The sequence below is a fragment of the Oreochromis niloticus genome, linkage group LG9 (assembly GCF_001858045.2).
Source record: "Oreochromis niloticus isolate F11D_XX linkage group LG9, O_niloticus_UMD_NMBU, whole genome shotgun sequence".
Taxonomy (NCBI): domain Eukaryota; kingdom Metazoa; phylum Chordata; class Actinopteri; order Cichliformes; family Cichlidae; genus Oreochromis; species Oreochromis niloticus.
The window spans coordinates 15,478,744-15,504,370 of NC_031974.2; the positions used below are offsets into that span (position 1 = coordinate 15,478,744).

Below are 25,627 nucleotides of genomic sequence, written 5' to 3' on the forward strand. Positions count from 1 at the left end.
ACTTCTACAGTTTAAGAGTTTTTTACTGTAAGCCATCAGCTCCCCCCAGAGGAAAGAGGATGCAATATGGGGTCTTTGTTTTGTTTTTTTATTTTAAAGAAACTGCAATGATTAATAGCTGCATTCACATAACTTGGCATAAACAGAAGCTTCCTTATAGCAGTCCATATTAGTGTTCACATGCTGGATCTCAATTTTCAGTTCAGCATTCAAAGAAAAATATTCACTGTCTTGAGGTTTTTATGGCTGCACATGATTTAAAGCTCATATTGTTTGCTTGAGGTTTTACATCAGGGGGAAGAATCTGGCTGAGACCCCCAATTAATGAACATTCTCACCCTCACGTGCAAATTGTTTTTCTGTGATTTTGATTACATCAGCTGATTAATAATGATTGTGCCACCTCTGCAAGACCACAGGATAAGAAGATACAGCAGGTGATGATTGATGATTTCTCCCACATTACAAGCTTTTGTGTCTCAGACTTCTTTTATTATGTCCATTAAAATACATCCACAAGTCCCTCAATATTCAAGACCTCCAGATCATTTGATCAGTAGTCCCCCATTAATGCACCTGATACAAAACCATAATCGTTTATTATTATTATCATCATTAGCATTAATATTATTAACTTGGCTTTTGATATGTTGATAGCATGTATATTTCAACATTACTAAATTGACTTGACTTATCATAGCAGTTTATGAATTACTGAATTAATGCACGCAAATTCAAGCACTTAGTGTTTTTGGACTATCTCTGTATGTCTAGAAATAAGCCATAATGAGAATAGACAGACTAGATTCATGTAGGTTCCTGTTCTAAGTTCAGGTCAAATTAATTTTATTTACATAGAGAATACCGAGTCTGTCATACTGTATATGTCAGTAGTCTGATACTGAACATATGCATAATTTTGCTTTAAACAAACCATGTGAAATTTCTCTTTGTTTGGATAAGGAAAAACTCTTCTAATCTTTTTATCAGTGAAGTAAAATAAGGTAAACAATCAGGTTCTGAGCCACTTTTTTCCTAATTTACATTTTCTGTTGTATTCTCCTTCATAAATGACTTGTCTTTTGAAAAGGGCTCTACAAATAATAAGTGCTTTTATGGAAAAAGCAGATGGCCGCATTAATTTATGCTTTTAACAGCATGTTTGTTTGAAGGCAGCAAGCATAATAAATAATAAAGGAAAATGAACCAGACGGGCTGGCGAGGCTATGCTTAGAAAGATGTACCTAATTTTAATATTATCAGACTGTGTGGGCAGAGTGGGGGGCATATAGCTTTTAGTTACAAGCTGTGGTGTGGATAACTGGAATACTTGAGCTTACTGTAGGTAATAGACATAATATATGAAATGATAGAATATTTCATATATATCATATTAAGTTAATTTCGGACCCTGAATTTTGTACAAATTTTGTGTAGTTGTGTTTAATTTTTAGAATTAGTGCTATCTAAACGGCAAAAAAGAGAGAAAAAGAATTAGTTGAGGAACTTAATTGCGCCATATAAAGACGAGGCAGGCCAGCAACAAGCACACATACAACAGCACAAGAGTAATCTAAGGAGGGCGTGGCCGGGTGAGTCAAACCCATGTGACTCCCCTTACGTCATGGGAAGGGCTTTTCCGGGTGTTTAGTTGGACACTGAACTCTTGACAGGCAAACAAACGTAGCCCTTCTTTTACATTTTTCTCCTTAGTTTTGCCGAAATGAATCGCATATTTGGCAAAGGAAAAGCTAAAGGTCCGCCGCCGAACCTGACGGACTGCATCGGAAGCGTAAGTATGAGGAAGGATCTTTAAACGAAGTAAACAAAGATAGTTAGCTAAGTGTTAGCCAAGTTTCTGGGGACCAAACAGGCCACGGGTTCACACATTTAGCTGGAGATATCTTTTTCGGAAATATACATTTTTTTCTAGATTAATCGTATGTTATTTTTTATATTTTTAATGTCTCGTAGACTTAAAACCTAACGCCTTGTGTTGACAGTGTCAGTCGGTAAATAAGGTTCTCAAAGCAAACAATCAGTTTTCAGTGTGGGTAATGGGTCATCATTGTGTAACGTTGGGCAGCAATTTGAGCCATTTGACTGTGATTGAGCTCAAACCATGTTGTTCTCCGAGTAAAACAAAGAGAATCAGCAGACATGAACCAGTTAAACTGGTTGTCAGACTGGGGAGGAAGGACGTGTTTAATGTTGATGAGCGCCCACCGCAGGAAAATTACCACGGCTGTGATAGAAAAATATTTTATTTTTAATTTACTGTAACTTAAAATACATTTACAGTGTCCACCAAATGGCCAGAAATAACAGGGAAATGCTTAGTTTCTGATAAGATTAGATGAAATAGATCCCAAGGGAAATCCCTGTGCCTTTGTAGATGCTCGGTACAATGAGAAAAAACGTTCTCACACAAGAAAATTATGATCAACTACTAAACGGCTGCTGGAAAGATAAGACACAAGTGAGAACAAAAGCAAAATGTTAAAATAAGTATAAATGTCAGTATGATTAGTATTATAAATAGGCAGAAAGTGGTGTTGTAAATAACATTTTTAATGCTATAGGGAATTGTAGTATGTGACAATGGAGAATAAACTACAAGTGACACTGTAATAATAATAATAATAATGATAATAATAATAATAAAAATAGTCATATCTGGTAAAGTGTCGATGGGTTAGGAAGTGTTGCTGTGCATGTGTATATTTTTCATGCATCACATGAGGGAGGAGTTGTAGAGTCTAATAGCCACAGGTAGACAGGAACTTCCTGTAGTCCTCAGGCCTGCACCTTGTGGCAGTGAGTCATTTGACTCGTGTGCTGTGGTGACTAATCAAGAGGGTCATGCTTGGATGGATTGTCCAAGATGCCGAGGAGTTTAACCAGCCTTCTCGATCAGTTTGTTCAATCTGTTGCCATTAACTGCCTTCACCCAGGTGCCCCAGCACACTGTCACATACAAGACCACTATTGCTACCACGGAGGTTTAAAACATAGGCAGCATAGTCTGTAGATGCCCTTCAATATCTGTAGGACCATTTAATGGCCTATTCTGAACCAGGAAAAACTCTGAATTCATTACTGTGTTGTTTTTTAAAAAGAGCTCCAATAATAATATGGTCCTACTGTCAGAGATCAACTAAAATTGACGTCATGTTTCTACTTTCAGGTGGATTCTCGGGCGGAATCCATTGATAAGAAAATCGCCAGACTAGATGCTGAACTTGTGAAGTACAAAGATCAGATGAAAAAGATGAGAGATGGGCCTTCAAAGGTGAGTCTTGTTGTCTGGTTGTACTGTAAGACAAAGAGGCTGGTGTCTCTTAAAAACCTTCATCTCAAGATCAAAATAAACCTCTCTAAAATAATTCCTACAGTTTGTGAGGGGGTTTTCCACAAGTTTGTCCTTTTTCTCCCCCACTAGAACATGGTCAAGCAAAAGGCGATGAGAGTGCTCAAGCAGAAGAGAATGTGAGTACTTTTACTTCCTAAAGAAAGGGTAAGTTATTTAAGCTGTCACCTTGATTGCTCTCATAACTTTATTTCTTCACGGCTCCAAGGTATGAAAGCCAGAGAGACAATCTTATGCAGCAGTCGTTCAACATGGAGCAAACAAACTACACGATCCAAAACCTGAAGGACACTAAAACTACAGTAAGAGAACAGGAACTGGACCAGATCTTAGTTACAGAAGAAAATATGTGTGCTAACATGTTTTGTTTTGTTTTTCTTTTAGGTTGATGCCATGAAAGTTGGCCTCAAAGACATGAAGAAGGCTTATAAGAATGTGAAGATTGATAAAATTGAGGTATGCTTTCAGGTTATTTTAACAGCAGTTAATGTAGTTACTTGGCTGTTAGTTAATAATTAACTAATTAATTATTATTGAAATACACACGTTAGAGAAGTCCTGTACAGGAAAGATCCTTAATGGTGATTGGCCAGCAGGGATTAATAACAGCCCAGATGAAATATGAACAGAGTATGCTGGTTATCAAATTACCAAAGACGATGCTGACACAAATGTAATGATTCAAACTTTTTTTTAAATATTCAGGATCTCCAAGACCAGCTGGAGGACATGATGGAGGATGCCAATGAGATCCAGGAAGCGATGAGCAGAAGCTATGGCACGCCTGACATCGACGAGGACGACTTGGAAGCAGGTCGGGAAAACACCAATATGCCAGGATTTCACATATACAGCATTAAAAAAAAAAACATTACAGAGTCGAAAGCTGCAGCAGTTCTGGTCAAGACATATCTTTGCAGCATATGTGGCCAGTGTGTGGGTTTCATAAAAAAAGCTTCTAGTTTTTCCACTGACATCCCTGTGCACACAGTTAGGACTTTTTAAGGATTCACGTGTGTAGACAGTTTAAACACAGATCTAAAGTGATAGAGCTCCTGATCTTTAAATGCTGTTCTGTCCACAGAGCTGGACGCTCTGGGAGATGAGCTGCTGATGGATGACGACAGCTCCTACCTCGACGAGGCCTCATCTGCTCCTTCCATCCCAGAGGGCCTGCCCGGCGAAAAGTCAAACAGGGTACTGATCACAAGATTTTTACAGTATCCTGTGAAATTTCTATTTAGTTTATAGCTTCTTGGTTTGTTATGCTTTCATTATTCATGGGAATTCCTTCTTCTTTCAGGATGGTGTCCTGGTAGACGAGTTTGGCCTTCCTCAGATCCCAGCTTCTTAAAGGAAAACACATCATACTAGTTTTACATGTATCATAGCCCTTTTTTTCTATTTATCCAACTGACACTCCTGGCCGAAAAAGGCAGCAATAAGAACCAAAGCATCTTCTGTCCTATGAATGGTAGAAACTGTAAGGTAAAAATCGGGCGTCTTTAATTAAAGGTTGTGCTTATGACTCTTTATAACTAAGCTTGTGATTGCTGGAATTAGGTTTCTATTATCTTTGTACAGTTTTTGCAGCACCCTGTTGCAAAAAACAAAATAAATTATATTTTTCAAACAATACTCATCCTTGTGTGATATGGAAATCATTCCATCAAGTCATTTTTTTGTACAAAAGACAGTTTATTGTCCAGTTAAAATTGTGCATGTGCAGGTGATAACTTAAAACACATTAACTTGGCAATGACTGTTAGCAAAAAATAAATATGGAGTTTTTCTTTTTAAAAGCCCTGACGTTCCAACCTCAGCGAGATTGTTTCACGGTCACCAGCTGAGCCTGTAGGTGTGAGGGAAGATTTTTTGGTGTAGATACTCCACCATGCTGTTCTTGCTTTGCAGCTTTTCATACTCAAAGTAAGGAATCTAGAAAGAAAAATACAAATTCGGCTATTTCGTTTGAATTTTAGGATGTACCGATCTACACAAATCTAAGAACTGTTGAGGATCTAACCTGAACAACTTCATATCCCAGAAGGCGCAGATGCCGCTGCTTGATGGCCTCTTTTCCAAGAAGCTGCCTCAAGTTTGAAGTGAACCTCTTTTGTCCATCGATACACAGAGCGATCCTGCAACGTCACCATACAGCTCTCAAATACAAACTTTACTTTCACTGCTTTAACAGCTTAAACAGGAAACTGGTTTACCTTTTGTATACATCATCAGTTTGGCTGGCAGGCAGCACATATCCCTCTTCATCAAGTTTTATCTCAACATCTGCAACAATAAAAGAACGAAGCCTTCAGTAGATAAGCTACAGGAAACATTTATGAAGCAAACCACTGGTGCAAACCAGTGTGCGTTACCGAGTGTGTAGCAGTACGGCGTCAGAACTTTTGATCCAAAGTATGAACGATCCCCGAGCAAATCGACCAATCCAGTTTTCACAGAGTTGTACAGATGTGGATCCACTGGTGTCTCCAGAGAGCGTCCAGACATGAGGAAAGACTTGACGCGGTATTTTGGAAGGAGTTTGGGACCCTGATGAAAGAAAAACAAAGGTTGACACAGGAAAGTGTTCACATAGCCTGCTATGATGTGTGACTTACAGATTTTCATTTATTTGACAACAAAACACTGAGCAGTATAAATGTTATTAGTATTCACTTCTTTTTGTTTACCTTTACGTGTGTTTGCTATCCATTTGAAATGAGAAAAACATGCAAGATGCTTTACATAACTGACAGACATTTCTTAAACCTTTCAGCCCTTCAAAATAAAAACACATTAACCTGTTTTTATAAAGGCTCACAGAACGTGTATACATTTCTTAGTTCGTGTTTTTGGATCTCAAAAAATGAAAACACTAGATAAAAGAACGGAACGGAGGTTGGTAAGTCAAATTTAAATAAAATACAACAGAACACTGTAGAAACAATAAAGTGACCTTTCAAAGTAAGCTAGATAAGTAAATTGACAAATAATTTGCTCCCCATGTAAAATGCTGACAAAATGACGGGTAAAGCCGTCACACAGAGGGGCAATTACAAGAAAATACAAACTTTATCGTTTATAATTCAGTTAATTACAGTCATCATGATTTGAGGAAAAACAAAACAAAACACAAACAAACTAAAAACAGTGAAATATGCTTTCTGTTGATTGTGTGACCACACTGAGATACTGAGGTACATTTTTTGCCACATAACTAAAATGCACTGAAGCTCACACACCAATGATGAGTTAAGCCTGTGGGTGTGTATTCGGGTTTTGCATTGTTCCTGTGTCATTCAGCTTTCCAAGTGTCTAACCCTTCCCATTGTTCTAAATACTTTACCTCATAGAAGGGACACTCCAACTTTACAGTCATGTAGAGCTGAGTCAGTTGTGCCAGAACACCCCGCTCAATTCCCATGCCTTGCTCTACAGGACAAAAACACAGAGCAGGAAATGACATCAGCAATATTTTGTTAAATCATGCACTCATGACACAGCAGGTGTGTTGGCATTACGATTTACCTTGCAGCTGCTGGAGGAAGTAACTGCTGAAAACTTTGGAGACAAAATTAACAGGGAACCTCTCCACCAGGGTGCAGGCATGGAGCAGGTTGAGCAGCATTCGAGGCTGGAACTGTGAGAAACGCGTGTGTAGGATAGTTTCTACTTTCCCGAACACCTGACCCGCATTGGGTGGGAGGTATCCCAGCTTCCCAAAAGCCATTATCTGCCTGGCCACCTGGCTGGTGCTGTAGTCATCTGCTCGGTACACAAAGCTCTCAGCAATGGCATCAAAGACAGGCGGGGAAAGGATGTTCCTGCGTCCAAAGAACTGCATCACTTTAGTAATTGTCTCTGGGTGGGAGGTGAAGGCCACTGTAGGAACATATTTCTCCATCGCCTCCATAAAGTAATGATCACTGTGACCAAAGTGCATTAATGCCCCAAGTACATGGGTGAGCTCCTCATCGGTGAAGTGAGGCACATGCCGCACAGCCTGCTTACACAGATTGATCACAAGAGGCATGGCCTGCATCTGATTCAGGGTTACGAGAGCGCCTAGCACCCCGCTGACAGCAGCAGGATCCATACGGGAAGTAACAGTCACAGCGTGGCTGTGCATGGCATTCAGGAGGTCCCTGTATTTTCCATCTACACCCACACCACCTTGCAGAAGTCTATAAACAGCAACAAGGTCTGCTAGGCTCCAATTAGAAAGCTCCTGCCTCTGGATTTGCTCCATCAACTGCTCCAGCATCACACTGCCTGGACCCTCTATGGCCAGCATCGCCTGCCCCAGAGTACACAGTTCCCCTATGGTCATCTCCCCCCTGTCAAGCCTTGCCTGGCTCTCAGACATGAGCCTCACCATCAGTGTACTCCAGGGGTCCAAGTAAAGCCGTGTGCAGGCCAAGAGAGCCGAAACCAGTCCAGCATCAGTCAACCGTCCAGAGTCCTGCTCCAGCTGGAAGCACAGGGCCCTGATAGTGGCCTCTTCCAACACAGTGGGGTTGTTCAGAGCACCACCCTCCTGCTCCAGGTCGGCCACACGGTGAAGGGCTGCTGCGACCATGGTGTCAGACACGATTTCCACTGAGCGCAGCAGTCTGAAAACCTGCCTGGAGGAGGAGCAGGTCTCCAGGCGGTGCAGGAAACTTTGCTCCTCTATAGCTGTGGGTCGATGCAGCTGGGTCAGACAAAACCGAGGGACCGAATCTCTGTGGATTCCCACTGAGCTGCTGGAGATGAAGGCAGGCTCCCTGACGATGGTGGTCAGACTCCTCGTCAAGCTGTCCTGTAGTAGCTTCCGGCAGCCCCGTATCCTGATACACCGGCCGGCTGATGTACACAGGCAATTTACACATAAGGACTGGCTACTGGTACTCAGAGGCCTGACGGATCCAACAGGGTAACATCGGATCCTGAACGGAAACCTCTGAATCAGCTTCAGAGCCATGACCCTGGTCCGGGACTCACCGGTCCCAGCTGTGCTAAAACGAAATAAAAACACAAAAATATTAAGACTATTTTTAAATAAGTGAGAGAACAAAAAAACACCGAGAGTCAGTGACTACTTCCAAGCGTTTTCCTGTTTAAAATGAGCAGTTCATGGGTGGCTTTTTACAAAGACGCTCGAGCGGTATGCAAATAACTCAAGTCAAAGATAATATCTGTTATTTTTGGCTATTTAATAGGCAAAAGCGAACAATATTATCCGTAAATGTCACCTTACTTACAAAATTTAAATATATATCTTGATAGAAAACTAAAATATTACTGGTATTCACCAAAATGTTTTAAATACAGGGAAACGAATGTCTTCGTTTCTTTTAGTGAACCAACCTTGAAGGTTGCTGTTAGCTAACGTTAGCATAGGTGCTAGCCTCATGTGTAACTTAGCAGAGCCGCACTGCTCTTTGTAGTAACTTTTCATAGGGCTGACACTTCGGAATGATAAATAAAAACAACAATGTGACTACAGTAAACTGAAAAAAATCATACCTGGACCTTCCAACAGGGGAAAAGGGTCAAATAACCGCTGACACCGGAGATGCTACCAAACGTGACTCCGTAAGGAGCATGAGGCGTTCAAGGCACCCTCAAAGTCTGTTCTTCTCTAATTTCACAAGCGTCTTGATGTTCCAACTCAAATAATTCTTAAATTAGCATATAACAAGAGAATTGCTGTAGATTAGCATAACTCTTCACACATCTGAAATTCGTGGTCTAGAAGATATATATTTCTTTCTTTCATTATTAAATATGTCTGAAACCCCTAAAGGGAGCAGACGAAAGAAGCAGTGTCTGAAATCCATACTTTCACTGTAACCTTCACTTCTCAGAGTCTCCTCGCAATAAATGTTTACTTCCGATAACTCATTTTAATCATCTTCTGACCTTCATAGGTTTTGTGTGTCCAATAATCGAGGCAGCATTGAAGGCAGCATCATGTGGTTTGAAACTTCCACTCAGACACTAGAGGGCGACATTATCACTGCACAATCCTATTCAAAATAACATTTTGAGTTTGCGGCTGGTCGTTATCACAGCTTAAGTGGTCTTACTGCGCCAAAAATAATTTTGTATTTTAACCTGCCATTCTAAAGCCTGGACTGTCATTTAAAGAGGGCACGGCTGTAAAGTGCAGACGGATTTAGCGTCATCGCTCAAACAAGATTTGGGGAAATGAACATTGTAAATGTAGTTCTGGCAAAAACCAAAGAAAATCTAGTTCCAGGATGGATTTAAGCCCGTCCTTCTCGTCTGGTAGTTTAGCATCCTTTTGTGTCTCATAGATAAGCATTCTTATTATACAAGGCCACTCCCTATACGATATAAATCAGACAGCATGCAGGTATGTACTGAGCAGTTTTCCTTTCATTTTTATAAAGGTCAAATTTTACTGTGTGCACTGGACTTTGCACAAACATCACCTAGTGCTAGCCTGCACATGCTGACTGAATTGGATAGGAGGGAGAGCAAGCTTGTAGAGACTTGACAAAAATCCCAAGGGGGGGGGGGAAATCTATTGCTTAAGAATTTTGTTTCACCCAAGGCAGTAAAATAAAGACAAAATAATGCAACACTTATTTCAGTTGTCATTTATGGAAGGGAAACAGCGAAATACAACTTGATAGAGGGCTTTTATTTAAAAAGTTTATATTAGAAAATGTAAAAACTCAGCTAAACCCAATCACATGAATTGCAAAGATGTATTTCCTCAGAGCTTTCCAGTGCTGCCATTTCACATCTTTACATGACAAAACAACACTATTCAGATTTTTCTTCTTAGATGTGTAAATTTGGCAATACTGGAAGTTCACAGCAAACCGTGTTGATAGTTATTGCTTTGGTTTGTTTAAAATAGGGTTTAAACTGGAGAGTTGAGACATGCAGCATGGTGATCTAGCTGACAACAGAGAGGTGGAGGGCACAGAGAGGAGAATGCTGGTGTAGCTCCTTAATCGTCCTTATCCTTGGCTCCGTGCTTTAGGATGCGTGTGAACTCCACATAGTTGAAATTATTCTTCTTGTCAATGGGGGCCTCCCTGAAGAGCTCATCCACCTCCTCATCTGTAAACCGATCACCCATTGTTGTGAGCAGCTCCCTGAGGTAATCTTCCTGGATGAAACCTGAACAGGATAAAGGTCAAAATCAGATAAGAAACTGCAACAGTTCTCTCTTCAAATTTAAACAAAATCATGAGACTGTGGGTCACCAACCTGTCCCCTCCTCATCAAAGCAAGCAAATGCATTCCTGATCACATCCTCTGGGTCTGTGCCATTGAGCTTCTCTCCAAACATGGTGAGGAACATGGTGAAGTTGATGGGCCCAGGAGCTTCATTCATCATGGCCTCCAGGTAGTCATCGTTGGGATTTTTGCCTGTGTAGATAAACATGTGACGCAAACTGAATTCAGAGGAGACTTTTCTATTTTCAAACAACTTCTTATCCTAATAGGAACAGAACTAAATTGGGCAAACATCTTACTGCCTTCAATGTTCTCTGCACTGAGAGCTCTGCGTTTATTTCTCTATAAAGCAACTTCAGCCAGCTAATCCCAGCTTCAAACAATTATTTTCATTGTGCTTCCTATTGAAGCACAGTGAAGCCTTTTAAGTGTAGGGTTTCTGCCAGACAAGTTGGAAGACCAAGAGTAAAAGAGTAATAAGTTATAACATTTGCCTGGGTCTTTTGTTTAGTAGTTCTAACCCTTTCACATCTTACTGAATGTGTTAAAATAAAAATGTATATTAACCAACAGCAGCTGTACTTCTCATCCTAAAGCCAAGCTTAAAATTACCAGCTGTTTTCAGACATTAGTCTGGGTGGGCGGGTCCGCTTAGGAGCTTGAAATACATGGGTGGAAACCCTGCATAGCAGCAGCATTGGCAGGAACAGGTCACACAGCTATGCAGTTACTGCAGAATTTTTTTTTCTTCTAATGAAGCAGTATAGATATATGTAGAGCACCTTTTCTCTACTCATAAACCTGAAAGGCTCAAATTATAGAGGCAATCATAATTTAACAGCTAAAAGCAAATCTAAGTGTGTGTGCCTGTAGAACCAGTTTAAGCACAGCTAACATCAGTACACACCCAAATGAATACAAACAGAGCATGAATGGCATACATTAGACCTTAAGACGTCTGAGAATTTTACTCACCCAGTGAGGCAAGCATGTCGTGGAGGTCCTCTTTGTCGACGAACCCATCTCTGTTCTGGTCGATCATGTTGAAGGCCTCCTTGAACTCCTGAATCTGGGACTGGTCAAACATGGCGAAGACATTGGAGGTGGCGCGCTGAGGGCGCTTCTTCGTGGTCTTTCCCTTAGCCCTTTTGCTAGACATTGTGAATGTTTTGTTTCTGTGGAAATTAACAGACATCAGGTTACACATCTTTTTGAATTACAGCTCCATTTGATTAACAACTGAGAAACACAAAAACTGGAAACTGATTTAGGTTGGGTTGATTTCTAAATCTGATAAGACTAAACTAAAAGACTTCATTTGATCGAAAAGACTTCAAGAATTCCAATCAGGATGCAATGTTATATGGATGAATGCCAACTTATTCCCCATTTACAGGAAGCAGCATCATTTGCCAAGGAACAATGTGGAAGAAAACACCACTAGACAGACAAATTTTGGCAGCACAATTCAGCATTTAGATCAAAGTAGATGATGCCATTATTCAAAATAAGAGTTTGTCAGTCACGTCCACACATGAGTGGCAGGGTAATATAATTCTCTGGCAGCAAATCCCCAGTGAGGTGGCCCTCACTGAGCTATAAATGGAAATGTTCCTCATCTTTCTAGGTTGATCAGCTCACTGCTTTCAAAGAGGGTAGGAAAACTACCGATGTGAGGACAGATGCCCTTATCAGGCAAAGTCTTGAATAAAGAGTTGAACTGTCCCCACGTTAACATCTTTATGTTGACAGACACTTTGGGTTTTGCTGCTCTGCGCTCATGGAAAATGGATCCAACCAGCTTGGGCAGCGAGTATCTTTATCTCGCTATGTGTGTGATGCCCTGTAAAAACAGTGATGCGGGCTGATATTATCTGAAACACTGACAAGTGCAACAAAAAAGGAAAGAAAATTCAAGCAATGGCTTACCCTATAACTTATTAAATAATAAAAATACAATAAAATGACAAGAAATGTTATACCTACTGAGAATGAATCTGAAAAGCTGACTGAAGTGAGGTGGTGATAGTCAGTCGACACAGTTAACCAACAAACAACTAAAGCTGATTTACCAATATACATGACGACTGCTTGCCATTTTCTTTTATTAGATATCTGTACAACTTTAAAATAGAAAAAAGTTTTACCCATTATGGAACGTGTTTATTTTTTGAGAGAGCTGCTGTAATTGACCAAGGTTAAAACCCAAACATCATATTTACGCGTTTCTAATGAAATGTTTCTTCTCCCCAGCGTTCATACAAATGCACAATTGACATTAATTAACTTCCAATAAGCCAAAAAGTTAAACACGATATTTATATGATTTAAAAAGCTGACCGTACCTGCACACTCTCCTGGTTTGCGGCCTGTATTAAGCAACATTATAATTTATATGAAATACCCAACAGTCACTGGCGATAACCCAGTTCACAAGCACATTTTCAACTCATGAAGCTAACTGAGGGATTTACTCGCTGGAAATATTTCCTTACTGCGACCAATTTCGCAAGTAAGCCATTAGCTACGCGGCTAACTGTTAGCCGTGTTTTCGAGGCTACCAACCGAGCGAGCAACATATTACGCTTTCTTTTAAGATATGAAGTTTTAGTAGCGGGGTTAAACCCATGTTTTGTATATATCAGAGTGTGTTTAATGCAACTAAATAGCTCTTAAAAAAAGATATAAACACAGACTTACCTGACAACTTCGAGAAAACCGTCAGCTAGCCCTGTGCCGTTCTTTTTCTCAACCACCGCCCTTCACTTCCTCATAATATTGCTGGGTTCCGTACAGAACAGCAGAGCAAACCAATGAAGAACTATGGGGGTGCCGGTCAAGAATGAAGCCATTGTTTCTCATTTGGAATTAATTGCATGTTTCAGTCTAATTGTAATTCTTAAATAGCTTGTTTAAAACTCTGATTGAAAATATATCGAAATAATTCTAGCATTATTAGCTCTAAAATACATAATCTTTTTTAACACTCCCCCCTGTGGAGTAATTGTAACTTCCACTCTCTTGCCTGTCCTCTTGACGTTCATGGATATGTCCTTTTAAGGAAACAGAGACTACATCCTCCCTGCGATGAGCAATTAAGGAAAGGTGTAGTTTCAATGATCCCTGAGGGAAGATGGAAGTTTATAAATTCCATATTTTATTTAATCTAAGGTTTCTCTTATTTTCTACACTATTCAACACATACCTTCATCTTTTTTGTATGTTTTTTTAACATACGATAATAATAGCTGACTCCATTCATTCCTTTAATGGAAAAATAGAAATTTAGTCCTATTTGGGTAATTGTCATAACTAAACTACGTTGACACTGATCAATTCTTATTTATGATTCTCCTTTGTTGCATTATCATTGGGGTTTTAATGTTGTTTACTTGTTATTTATTGTTGAAGAAAATGTGTTTATGATGTCTTCCTGGGAACATCCTCATTGAAGATTTAAATAGGTAAAGCGAACAGAAAAAGATAATGGAATATTGAAGGAACTTCAAATACTAAACCAAAACAAAATGAAGAAATGTTGACATAGAGGATAATTATAGTCCGACTTGTCCGACGATGGGTCAGACAACAGTTGGTACCACAGTCATTGCTGTAAACAGAGGATTACTGCTGCAGGGCTGCAAAAGCAACACGTGGAACTATTGACTCACAGTTAAAACAGGCCACGTCGCCTTTGTTGTCCACCTGTCATATCACTTTCAGTGTTACGGAAACAGCTTCACACTGGAAAAAGTTTTACTCGTAGCAAAGCCAGTGGAAGAAGCCTAGTTTAAAGCTTCAAACAAACAAAGAGGTGAAGCATATGGTCGTCTGCTGCCTCATGAACGCATTGCCCAGGCATGCCTGAAAAGGGGGGTGTGGCTCATTGAGTGGGTCCGGTTACAGAAGATAAGTAACAGTAAAATCATTTTTTTCGTTGTATGCCACACTTAATTTGTAGTTTTAATAGTTAACCTATTTTTGTTTACAAAAAAATTATCTAAAAATAGCTACAACAAATTTAAACTGTGCATGGTTCACTTACCCTTAGCACTGCGCTTTCAAAACTGATAACAAAATGAGTGTCATGACTCATGAATATTTATATATTTTACAATAACCAGACTTTTACCATTAAACATATAGATACTAAACTGTTAGTTTCCACTCCTCCTCTGTGTTTAGGAGGGACAAAACTGAGCCACTCAAAATGAAAAGTGAAAATTAATGTTGGAAAATATTTTACGATTGTATTTTAAGTTTTGCATTTATTTATTTTTTACTTAGAATTGCAGTGCTGCATTCAACCACTAGAGGCTGCTACTTACACATGAAACTTCTCATGCATATTTAAACACTTCTTGAGATATTTATTTACCTTTCTTAGAGTGTCACTTCGTGTGAACTGAATATGTTCATATCTCTGAACTTTATATAGCTTCAAAGCATTGATGCCGCACAACACAGAAGATAAAAATAGCCTCAACAGATCCCCTGATATCCATACAGTGAGAATTTCCTGGACAGCTAAACTCAGTTCATTGCTGTGAACTGACTTTCTGTTCAAATCGTAGTGAGTCAGAGAAATGTTGTGGTTAAGCAAATCATTTATGTTTTTGAAGTGGGAACCCCACACAACACTAGAAAAACCTCTCAGTATAATGTACCATTACACCAGAGCTAACCATAACCTCAAAACTGTAACCTTGAGTTGAATACACCTACACCTCTGTGGTCAAACGTGTCAATAATACAAGACTTCACAGGCTTTATATTTGCCAGTTTTGTGCCTTACTTACAGTCATAATTACTAAGTGCAAACTATTTCAATAAGTTGATAAAATCAACTGTAAACTGTAAAACATATTTATGTGGCCTATGATACTCTTCATATAGCATGGGGACATCCCTGTGTCAATACAGACTTTAAACTTTCAAACAAGCTAGTATTTTGAGGAAGAGTATCAGCTGTGGGTGGCAGCTGTTTGGTAAATGGGGCTTATTTTCAGGGCTATCTAAAGCTTTGGATGTTTTTGGTAGGAGATACTGAGCAGCTACATGTTCTGTGATGCTCAGTCATACGCACTAATTATGCAGTTTACTGTACCTTGTGGTGTAACACAGCGGCTTTAAAATGTAGCATTGGTGAGTATGGAGGGGATGTTGAAGGTCTGTGTGTAAAATATAATGTAAAAGGAAAATTAGAAAAAAAATACTATAACAGTTCTGTGCAAGGCAGATGAATCCAACAGTGGAGGGATTTTTTTCCCTTCACAAACTGTTTGAATACTTAAGAAAATATAAATATAAACTATGAATTTATGTGTGGCATCGTGGAGCAGTGGTTAGCACTGTGTTAGCTCCTAGCAAGGAGGTTCCGGGTATGGATCTGCTGCCTGGTCGGGCTTTTGAGTGCTGGGTTTGCTTGTATCAATGATTGTATCATTCTCTCAGCTCAGTTATAGACCTGTGCAGAGCATGCGCCCAGAAAACTGTGTCTGTGCACACAGTTGATCGTGCCATCCTAAAATGTAGATTCAAGCTTTATCGTGCAAGGAAGCCAAATTATGTGAAAGTGTCAAACAGTTCTGTGCTGAGACACATCAAAATTGAAAATGCTTTTTGGAAAACATGGATGTCACATCCAAAAGGAGAAAGACCATCTGGCTTGTTATCAGCTCTCAGCTCATTAAAAATTGAAAAATGTCTTGTTGAGAGGTTTTCTAATGAAACTGAGGCCTTGATACAAAGTAAACAAGGCAGGTTCGACTGAAAAGAGAAAATCACCAGATTCTCTAAACACCACAGACTGATGACTGTTGATATAATACACACTCGTATGTACACAAGTTATAATAAACTGATTAAGACTATGCTAATTGAAACAAAATGTTAAATATTTTGAACTTTACTCTGATTTAATGCATAATGAAAAGTTGTGTTTGATTTGATGATTTGATTTGAAGCTGGATGTTCACACATGAAACCAGTCGCAGACAAACTCGCTGTTTATCTGATGATTTCTGCAACTCACTTGTTTTTTAGTTAATGCAACCAGTTCAAAGTTATCATCTTGGAGGCTTGTTTAGTGGATAAGCTATTTTCATTAGACAGAATGAAGTACTGCGACCCTGCTTAATGTCTTATATTAGCTCCCTCGGTGTACAGAGGTGGGCTTATCTTTTTTAATGGGCTCACACTTCATGTTGCTGCCGTAATGTTTAAGGTATGCTGTCATGCTGATTGCTGACCGTATTATGTTGAACACTGGTGAGTGAGAGCCAAAAAGGAAAGAATGGTCAGAACAAATGCCCCTGAAGTGCCCACTGACATGATATTTTTGCCATGGAAATTGACAGATGTTTGACCTGAAGTCAAATTCCAGAACAAAGTCCAAACACAGATAGAGCTCAAATTATCTCCACGGGCCAAATGACGTTAAGCACACTATAATTGCATGTAAATAGAAACATGTTAGTTTATGTTTATGTGCTATATTAGCTGCTGGATTCTGAGTTTTATTTATTTGACCTTCTTAGTAGCTGTTTATGAGCAGAGTGACCAAGAGGAGACACTCATGCACTTCTCCAAATGACAGTGACACTGACAGAGAGAGTGACAAAGAGACATAACCTGGCATTTGTTGTATGCAATGAGCATGACAATAGCATTGCTAAAGTTAGCAGCAGTCACAGCTGAGACCGCTGCAGTCAAAAGCCAAGATAAAAAGCTGCTGGAGGCTAACCAGCAATGCCACACTTTGGGCTATGATCCATCACAGTCTTAACAGACTTAAAACAAAATTAGAAGATATCAGACACTGACTAAAGAATACTGAAAAACCTTGGGAACCTCTGGGGAAGCTTGGCCTCGAGGAAAAGCTGGTTGATGAGGTGCTATGGTGGTGTAGCACAATTTCTAATTTTTAAAAAAAAGTGATAGTAAATAAATAAATGCACTTAAAAATGACAAATATAAATTAGCAGCATTCATAAATACAAAACATGTACAAAAATAATATTATATACAGTTAATGCAACACTAAAAGTGATATTAACAATTTAACCTTGACATTAAATGGCAATTTAAACTTCCAACACTAGCCTTGTATTTACCTGCATATCAAGCCCACTGGCAGAGACCTGCACCCATAAATGTTTTGCACTATGGGAGTTGACTTGCCCCCCAGCTCTGCTCCTAGCTATATTTATCTCCACCCTCACCATAAAAGGCTGTGACTGCTGCTTGGACTCTCTGACTAAGGCCAACATTATTTTTGTTGTGTAGACCGCAGCCGTGTGCGTGCCTACCTGCGGGTTTGCTTGGGATATCAAACTTAAGAGTGTGTGGAGTTGGACCATCTTTTCATTTAAAGCTTAAAATTGAGAGAGTTTGTCCAGAGTAAGTGACTACTTCGGGGGTAAGATGTGATATGCAAGGTTGTAGTTGTTGCATATGTCTGTGTAAGCATGCCGAAAAAGTGCCTGATTGCCTGAAACTGTATATCATGTCTTGGTAGCCGATGTTGCAGGTTTGATTTGAAAGGTTTTATGATGGTTCCCTTAAACTGTCTTTGTTGATCAAGAAACTATTGTGTAGTTTTTGGCCATCATACCTTTAGTACACTTAGTACAGTCTAATTTTTTCCACTATGATAATTAGATTAGCTATTTATGTTCAGCAAAAAGAGTCAAAAAGCTTGCTGTGAACCTACCCTGTATTGACAGTGAATCCACATGCTCTTGACCACTAACTAACCTGACAGACAAGCAGATAGACAGGAAGAAACTCGGAAACTCAGGGCTCGTGCGAGGAGCGGCCTGCAGCATGTCTGGATCTATACCGTTCTACCAGAAGCACCATCTCCACTATGACCGCGGCTACCGTAGCAAGGAGACTCAGTCTAAAGTGAGTCAGTACCAGGCCAGCAGCAGATACAGTGCTAGCGGCAGCGCCTCTGCCGCCACCAGGAGCAGGGGGTAAGGAGAAGGAAGGGGAGGTGGATCAACTTCATCAATCCTTTTCTTTATGACAGGAAAGTCCTACTACCTCCCTAACACCTACCCCACCCCAGCTGATCAAGTTCACCTCCATCACCCTTGTGAGATCACCTCCCTGACACAACTCTGGGATCGTCTTTCCTTGACACCAAGTAACCATCTTACTCCCCCTCGAGTTTTCTTTCACCTTGATCGCCCCTCAAACACACCTGAGGATTGAAAACAGCTTTGAGTCCTGCATGAAGCCCTGTGCATGTAGCCTGACAGATGACCTTTGTGTTTTCATGCATGTTGACTAAGTCTTACCTTTAACACAGTAATGTGTCTAAAAGGGCTACAGGAAGTTCTGTCATCTTTAGAGGAATGGCAGTTGTTAGAAAGGATGTAACGTTATGTTATATTAGAGCTATATGCTATATAAATTGACTGAAATAGCATCTTGACCTGTGTAGCATACTAGGATGAAAATAAGAAGAGATCGTTTATCAGTCTTGTCCATTTGAAAACTCATCCACTGTGCCGTGAATCTTTTTAATTAGTGAGTGTGGGAAACTTGGCAGCTTCTCTTTATTTTTAAGAGGCATAAGGATAGCTGTTCATGAGCTGCTGATTTGTCATCAGTTCACATTTCCTGACATTTAAAGTTTGGAGTATATTGAGCTTTTCTATCCAGGGAATACCAAAGCTCCCATAGTGAGCCTATCTGTTAGGGTGTCTGGCAAATCCTTAAATACTCTGGCCTGGAGAGTGTGAACACGTCAGAGGGCTTAGATTTTACTATCTCATCTTTCCCTTCGGGCAGCTCACCAGACCCCAGATCAGTGCTGAGGGGAGACGGGGAGCATTATGATGTGAGAATCAGGGTGATTATGATACCGCTTTTATGGCAAAGATAGGACTGCATTTATGTGGTTATAGGAGTTTCTTGTAATATGGGATAATCTTCATATCACACCCTCTCAAATTCTATGAGATTTTCCAATTAAAATCTTGGAAATGGTCAGAGGTAAAGGGAAAAGTGAGGGCAGCTGTCGTACTGCCCTTCTTGCTATGCCATTCTGTGAATCCTCAAATACTATTCAAAACTGGAGATAGTGTTGACACTGGACAGATTTCCTTACCTACATCAGGATACTTCACCCTATAAGCCACAGTCATTTCCTGAAAGACACTTTAAAGCAGTTTGACAGTAATAAATCATTCTAACATAAACCTCACAGAACAAGATTACGACCCAGGTGGGACTTGAACCCACAATTCCCAGCTCCGGAGGCTGATGCCTTATCCATTAGGCCACTGGGCCACTGATTGATTGCAAGCTCTACGTAGACTAAAGACGGATTGCTCACCTTGTCCTAAATCTTAGAAAAACATGAAATGTAGTATGAAAGTCAGTAGTACAGTTGGGTTTCACATTTTGGTATGTACTGAGTTCCCATCATAGATGAAGGACACTCATCTGTTAATGACCGAATACTGGCTGCGTTTAGTGGTCGTTAGCGGTGTCAGTATTGTCTGTCACATCATATGCTTGTTATAGATGTTGAAAACTTAATAACTGAGGTGTGCAAAGCTGTAAAAAATAATTACAACTAAACCATCTCCACTACTTTCCAACTGAATTTTAATCCACATCTCATCCACCCCTGACTTTGGCTTTGTCCCCACATTTTTCTGTCATGTTGTTAGTTGCACTGTCTGGCTGTGTGCCAAGCTGATGGTATCCTGTATGTCTCAGACTTAACGTGTCTTCGCGCTCTGGCCTGGAGGAGAGCAGACTAAGCCCCTCACCCAAGAGAGCCAAGCCAACTTACTTGGCTGTGGATAAAGACAACCAAATCATCGGCTATGTAGTGCCTATCTTCAGGGGCAGGTAATAACTATCCCACTATGTAGAACTGGAAATCCAAGATTGCTTTTCAACAGCCTAAAGGTTTAACAACATGCCTTGCTTTCACGTCCATCCCTGGCTCTGCTTTGCTGCCTCCTAGTCAAGAGTTTGCTACAGGACTTTCAGATACAGAGGAAGCAAGAGTGAGAGACACTGCTGCATACATGGCCCGCAGGAATTTGTTCACCAGTGGTCTGGAGATGGAGAGGTCTGAGCTCATCTCCAGGAAGGAGACCATGCGCGAGTCAGCTGAACGCATCACTCTGAATAAAAGGGTCAGTTCTCACTGTTTTGAGATCACACAGGGCAGCCATGCTGTTCTCCATTTACCATTCTTTAAAGTTTTAAAGCAAACATAGAGAACTGCTTAGAATTTTACATCAGAGAAACGGGTCTTAGGTTTGGTCTGTTTGCTTGTTTGTATGCGCTTGCAAAAACCTGCATACTTATTTTTTAAATCACTGTAAATCAGTCTTCTTCTTGACATTACAGACTCACTTCTCATATTTAAGGCACGTATCATAGTCCATAAAAGGGGCAAAGAGTGTATGGTGGGTCAAAGAAATCCCTGTGTGGCATTATAATGGCACATATTTTTTTGCAAAAGCCCAGAAAAATGTTTCTTAAACCTGGATTATACTTTCCGTGAGTCTGCTAAGGCCTACTCGGGTCCACTCTGGTCAGAGTTATGCAAATTTCATCATCAGATGGTGAGCGCACGGTCTATGCGGACGTCTGTATGCCTGCCCATTTTTTGTGAACACGTTGACATCTTTGGATAATTTACATTATAATGCACCAAGAAGCTGTCCAAGTATAAGCTAGGCTTTAGCTTTGATATCACAAATGAGCATTATGTATTTGTGATATTACAGTAAACTTTAGGACATCCCAAATTTGCTTTTGTACTTTTGTAATCACAGTACACCCATCTCAGTCGCTGGGGAGTATATTAGTGAATAATTGTGTAATTCTGCTTAGATAATTATAAGTTAATATTACTTAGTGTCAGGTTTCACTTTACTTAAGAGAACACAAAAGTGGTAGTTAATGGTTAAATAGTGGTTAAGTAATGAGTAACTACTGAATAACTGCCAATTATGTTGTTCTTCTCTTCGCATTGCTTGGCAGAACAGAGGAAACATAGGATAGTGGTGAAGTAATCCTTAAACTATTGAGTAACTATTAAGTATGACATTTCCATTGTGTTGAGTTATATTTTACTGACATAATGTGATTTTTAAAAAAAAGATTTAGGCTGTTAGTTAAAAGGTTTTCCAAATATACTCTCAAACTGAGGCCTGAAGTCAACATAAGTGAAGTATGCTTAATCCAAATGAATCATCTGCACCAATCATCTGTGCTTATATATTGTGCTGTTGTTGCTCATTACTTGTGGGATCATAGTAGATTATCCTCTATTATAATATCACAATAAATCCATATTCTAATGCCAATATCAGGCCACAAAACACAACAGTATTTACTTATTGTAGCAAAACTGACCATGGTTGATTGCATCATTGCTTGGGAATGTAAAGTGTCTGTGGCTAAGTGGTTGTTATTACTACCCCTTACACAAGAAAGTTATTTATGTGCCTGGATGATAATGTGAATTGGTACCCAGCCATTCAATGAGCATCATGAAAAACCACACTTACCCCCTCACTGCATTTATATGCCACCCCTGCCGCACAGCCTTACTACTGGGTGAGAAATTCTTCAGGAGGTCATGTTTCTTCAGACAGAGGGAAGCAGTGTCTCATTGGTCGTTTTATGTGTTGAGATAGTGGATAGTGAACAAACAGACAAGACCTCAACACCTCATCTTTTCACAGGACTAAGGAAGAACACATCCTTACAGTTATAATGTGTGAAGATAATATCTAAAGTAGATGGGTTGGTTGTATTTAAATGTATCTATAAGAAAATGGCAAATGTGGAGCAGTTTGTGGTTGGTAAAAGGTAAGAAATGTCCTGAGTGATTTGCTCTATCTTTAGATCCATGAACACGAGGAACACTTCAAGCGTATGAACGAAGACAGCCTGATGCACGCCCCAGAGTTTGTGATTAAACCTCGCTCCCACACTGTGTGGGAGAAACAGTGTGTGCGGCTGCACTGCACTGTCAGTGGGTGGCCCGACCCACGGGTCGTCTGGTAGGTCACCAACAACATGATCTCATATCTTTCCTCTCTGTTCTTTCAAAAAATTATCTTTATCCCTTCAATCTAGATCCGTCTAGTTTTTAATGTTTCCTTGCCTGATTTTGTTTTATTCTTTTCAAACTTTTGCTTTTTTCCTCGCTCTGTCTTTCAAGGTACAAAAACAATGTAGCGCTTGACCCGCTTGCCAACCCTGGCAAGTACAAAATTGAGAGCAGATACAGCGTGCACTCACTGGAGATTAACAAGTAGGTCGTTTCTCCCATCCACAGCACTTGAAGTAGATATACACATACATTTTATGCCATAAATTAATGCCAAAAACATGTCATCACCTTGAAGATTTTCCAGTGAGCCCTTTGAAAGAAGTCAGGGTATTTTCATGCAACTTGTGAATCCCAAAAAATGCTATACTAAAGCTCTGTATATTAAGTTTAACTTAAAAACTTAAATAACCAGAACATCATGGAAGTTAAGATGTTAGATATTAAGATAAAATATCACAGTCAAACAACTTGTTATGATTACATATTGATAATAAAGTTTATTTAATATCTTCACTGTTTTCCAGTGATTGACACAAAATTGAGTTGAAATAAAGGGCAAAATATGATAGGCTGACACTGCTGTTCCTTGGGCCTCAGTTTGTAGTATATGTATTAAAACTACTTTGTTAACATTAAAATATTTACTTTGAAATTTAGGATTCTTTAAACTGGGTGTTATTTTTAAAGTAGGCATCTTGTTCAGCATTCAGCCATATATGGCCCTATGTGTAAATTACTTTATCTGCTGGCCCAGGGTCTTGATGTGTAGCGCAGTAGAGGCCTGGGAGCCAGATAACAGCCCCTGATAACAAAGAAGTGGTCTAAAGATAGATAGTCTAAGATAGTAGATGTAGACGTATTATGTAGAAGATATTCTATGTAACTTCCCAGCCCTTCTAATCAGATGCACCCCATCTCTGAGCTGAACTTCATGTTTGATCACTTGTAGCACACCAATTCACTAGCATTAAGATTACATGAAGCTTAAAATATAAATTCAACCACTACTACAAGCTGCTACTCAGTTTAACGGATATCTGTTACATTTAGTGGACAATGTTAAAATGTTTATCTAATAATATGGCCTGTTTAATAATGCTTTTAGCTGTTCCATCATTTGGCGCAAGCTAAAAATGCTGCTAATGCTTGCAGGTTCAGTTAGCGAGCTGTACTCTTAAACTTTATGAGCACTGAACACATACACAAATACTTGCTAGTGCAGGCTAATTAAATAATAGAAACTTCACTCATCAAATCACCAAAACTGGAGGACTTTTTGGACAGCCTATATCTGTGTGTTTTCTGTAATTTTATACATTTATCTCTTACAATTTAATCCCAAAGCAGCATTTCTTTATCACATAGAAAACCTGTGATGTGTTGTTGAAATTGCACTTCTTTTTCTTAAATTAAAACATCTTGGGGATTAAATGTGTTGTAAAATGGCTTTACTTTTTTAAACTACTGCTTATCCATCAAATTAGTTAACCTTTCTTGCTAGTCCTTGCCATCTTAGTGGAACATGTCGGCACGTCACACATGGGATCACTTCATGTACAGAAAGCCACAACACCTAATGCGTATGACATCACCAGCGTGTCTATTTTTTGCCAGAGTATTCCTGGCCAGGAGTGATGGAACGCTTTACAGTTGGGCTCACATAGTTGGTATTATTTACATGGCTGAGAGGAATTAGGTTGAGCTGGGGGGAGGGGCACCGTGCACATGAATCCTTAACACAGAATGTGCATATCATGGACATTGATCAGCTGATGCTCTCCTTTTTCAGATGTGATTTTGATGATACAGCTCAGTATCGTGTCTCTGCCATGAACGCCCAGGGAGAGCTGTCTGCATTTGCCTCCGTTGTTGTCAAGAGTAGGTTTCACCAAATTCCACAGCTAATGCCAATATGCTCATGATCATCAAAAACATATTAAAAAAAACCCAAGAGTAATTATATTTTCCTAATTAACTGTTTAAAATTAGTGTGTGACAAATTTGGCAACTTAAATTTGCATGTGTGTGAAATTGAAACAAAAATTCTGTCCATCAGTGTGATAAAGTCATACGGCAATCTGTAAATGTGATATGTATTAAAAGTGCCTCCTGCTGTTCTTCATAGGGTTCAAAGGTGAAATTGATGAGTTCCTGCCAGCACCCAGGCGTAAGTTGGAATTTACTGCCAGTTTCTAATTCATGAATGAACTTTTTTCAGGCCACTGGAAAGTAAAATATGTCAATAAAGATTGTAAACAGCAACTTGCTATATTAGCAAATAAGAGGATTCTGAGCAACATTTAAATTCTTTTATAAAGTCCTTTCATTGGAGCGGTGTTTTGGTCTCCTCCAACCTTTGAAAAAAAATGATGCAACAGTTACGCTACAGAAAACAGTGGGTGGAGATCTTGGCACGGCCAAAATGACTGGGATCCTGTGCAATGAACTTGTGATCTTGCTGCTTTTGAAACAGTGGTTATGAACATGATGATCAGGCCTGTTAAAACACTCGTGGTCAGTTGTCTTTAAAGCAATGTTGGTGCATCCAAACAGCAATAAGATGAAATCAGTCTGCTACTAGTCTGCAGTCAAGTATCAAGCTGGTATTTGAATGCAATCTGCTTTTGATAACACAGCAATTAACTGATACATCAGCGAAAATCACAAATTAGTTACCATTTTTCAAATGAGTTTTATTCAGTTTTATTTGTATAGTGCCAAATCACAACAGCAGTCGATTCAGTGCTCTTTATATTGCAAGGTAAAGGCCCTACAATAATGAAGAGAAAACACTACTCTATAAGCAAGCATTTGGCGAGAGTGAGAAGGAAAAGCTCCCTTTCAACAGGAAGAAACCTCCAGCAAACCGAGGCTCAGGGAGCCTCAACCAGTTAGGGCTGAGGGGGAGGAGACAGAACGAAAAACACAATGTGGAAGAAAAGTTCTTTGAA

At 39.6% G+C, this 25,627-nt stretch overlaps 4 protein-coding genes, 1 long non-coding RNA gene and 1 other non-coding gene across 15 annotated transcripts in view; 2 read left to right on the forward strand and 4 right to left on the reverse strand.

Annotated features, from left to right (window-relative positions):
- The first annotated feature begins 1,613 nt into the window (after positions 1 to 1,613).
- On the forward strand, positions 1,614 to 4,857 carry chmp5b (charged multivesicular body protein 5b). Its single transcript, XM_003439237.5, has 8 exons — positions 1,614 to 1,792; positions 3,188 to 3,292; positions 3,443 to 3,489; positions 3,579 to 3,672; positions 3,755 to 3,826; positions 4,076 to 4,184; positions 4,455 to 4,567; positions 4,674 to 4,857. Exons 1-8 carry the CDS (start codon positions 1,724 to 1,726, stop codon positions 4,722 to 4,724), a joined length of 660 nt encoding a protein of 219 aa, XP_003439285.1. The 5' UTR covers positions 1,614 to 1,723; the 3' UTR covers positions 4,725 to 4,857.
- Positions 4,858 to 4,872: 15 nt separating this feature from the next.
- On the reverse strand, positions 4,873 to 9,301 carry fastkd3 (FAST kinase domains 3). Of its 3 annotated transcripts, none has more exons than XM_019363064.2 (7): positions 9,278 to 9,301; positions 6,902 to 8,365; positions 6,720 to 6,805; positions 5,749 to 5,923; positions 5,590 to 5,659; positions 5,397 to 5,511; positions 4,873 to 5,308 (listed from the first exon to the last, which is right to left on the reverse strand). In XM_019363064.2, the coding sequence occupies exons 2-7, from the start codon at positions 8,334 to 8,336 to the stop codon at positions 5,210 to 5,212; spliced, it is 1,980 nt and encodes a 659-aa protein (XP_019218609.1). In that variant the 5' UTR covers positions 8,337 to 8,365; positions 9,278 to 9,301; the 3' UTR covers positions 4,873 to 5,209. The 3 variants fall into 3 exon arrangements, with proteins under 3 accessions (XP_019218609.1, XP_003439284.1, XP_005449026.1); XM_003439236.5 differs by lacking the exon at positions 9,278 to 9,301 and adding an exon at positions 8,882 to 9,247; XM_005448969.4 differs by lacking the exon at positions 9,278 to 9,301 and adding an exon at positions 8,882 to 9,247 and having other exon boundaries at positions 6,902 to 8,370.
- Positions 9,302 to 9,965: 664 nt separating this feature from the next.
- Positions 9,966 to 13,431, reverse strand: LOC100710463 (myosin regulatory light chain 2, smooth muscle minor isoform). Its single transcript, XM_003439235.5, has 4 exons — positions 13,274 to 13,431; positions 11,549 to 11,748; positions 10,604 to 10,765; positions 9,966 to 10,513 (listed from the first exon to the last, which is right to left on the reverse strand). The coding sequence occupies exons 2-4, from the start codon at positions 11,730 to 11,732 to the stop codon at positions 10,341 to 10,343; spliced, it is 519 nt and encodes a 172-aa protein (XP_003439283.1). The 5' UTR covers positions 11,733 to 11,748; positions 13,274 to 13,431; the 3' UTR covers positions 9,966 to 10,340.
- Positions 13,432 to 17,425: 3,994 nt separating this feature from the next.
- Positions 17,426 to 17,736, reverse strand: LOC106099005 (uncharacterized). The gene is made up of 2 exons (XR_001225313.1): positions 17,689 to 17,736; positions 17,426 to 17,491 (listed from the first exon to the last, which is right to left on the reverse strand). It is a non-coding gene; the product is annotated as an uncharacterized LOC106099005 (long non-coding RNA).
- An 87-nt stretch (positions 17,737 to 17,823) lies between these two features.
- myom1b (myomesin 1b) overlaps positions 17,824 to 25,627 on the forward strand; it is a 29,857-nt gene continuing 22,053 nt past the window's right edge. For 3 of the 8 annotated variants that reach the window (XM_005448966.4, XM_025910374.1, XM_013277312.3), the window contains exons 1-8: positions 17,825 to 17,974; positions 18,339 to 18,552; positions 20,312 to 20,446; positions 20,565 to 20,739; positions 22,466 to 22,623; positions 22,785 to 22,877; positions 24,466 to 24,554; positions 24,802 to 24,843. In XM_005448966.4, coding sequence (XP_005449023.1) covers positions 18,401 to 18,552; positions 20,312 to 20,446; positions 20,565 to 20,739; positions 22,466 to 22,623; positions 22,785 to 22,877; positions 24,466 to 24,554; positions 24,802 to 24,843 — 844 coding nt within the window. In that variant the 5' untranslated portion in view covers positions 17,825 to 17,974; positions 18,339 to 18,400. Of the gene's footprint in view, positions 17,994 to 18,338; positions 18,553 to 18,608; positions 18,726 to 20,311; positions 20,447 to 20,564; positions 20,740 to 22,465; positions 22,624 to 22,784; positions 22,878 to 24,465; positions 24,555 to 24,801; positions 24,844 to 25,627 lie in introns of those variants that run through there. The other 5 variants (XM_025910372.1, XM_025910375.1, XM_025910373.1 and 2 more) reach the window with 4 other exon arrangements.
- trnar-ccg (transfer RNA arginine (anticodon CCG)) lies at positions 19,804 to 19,876 on the reverse strand. The gene has a single exon. It is a non-coding gene; the product is annotated as a tRNA-Arg (tRNA).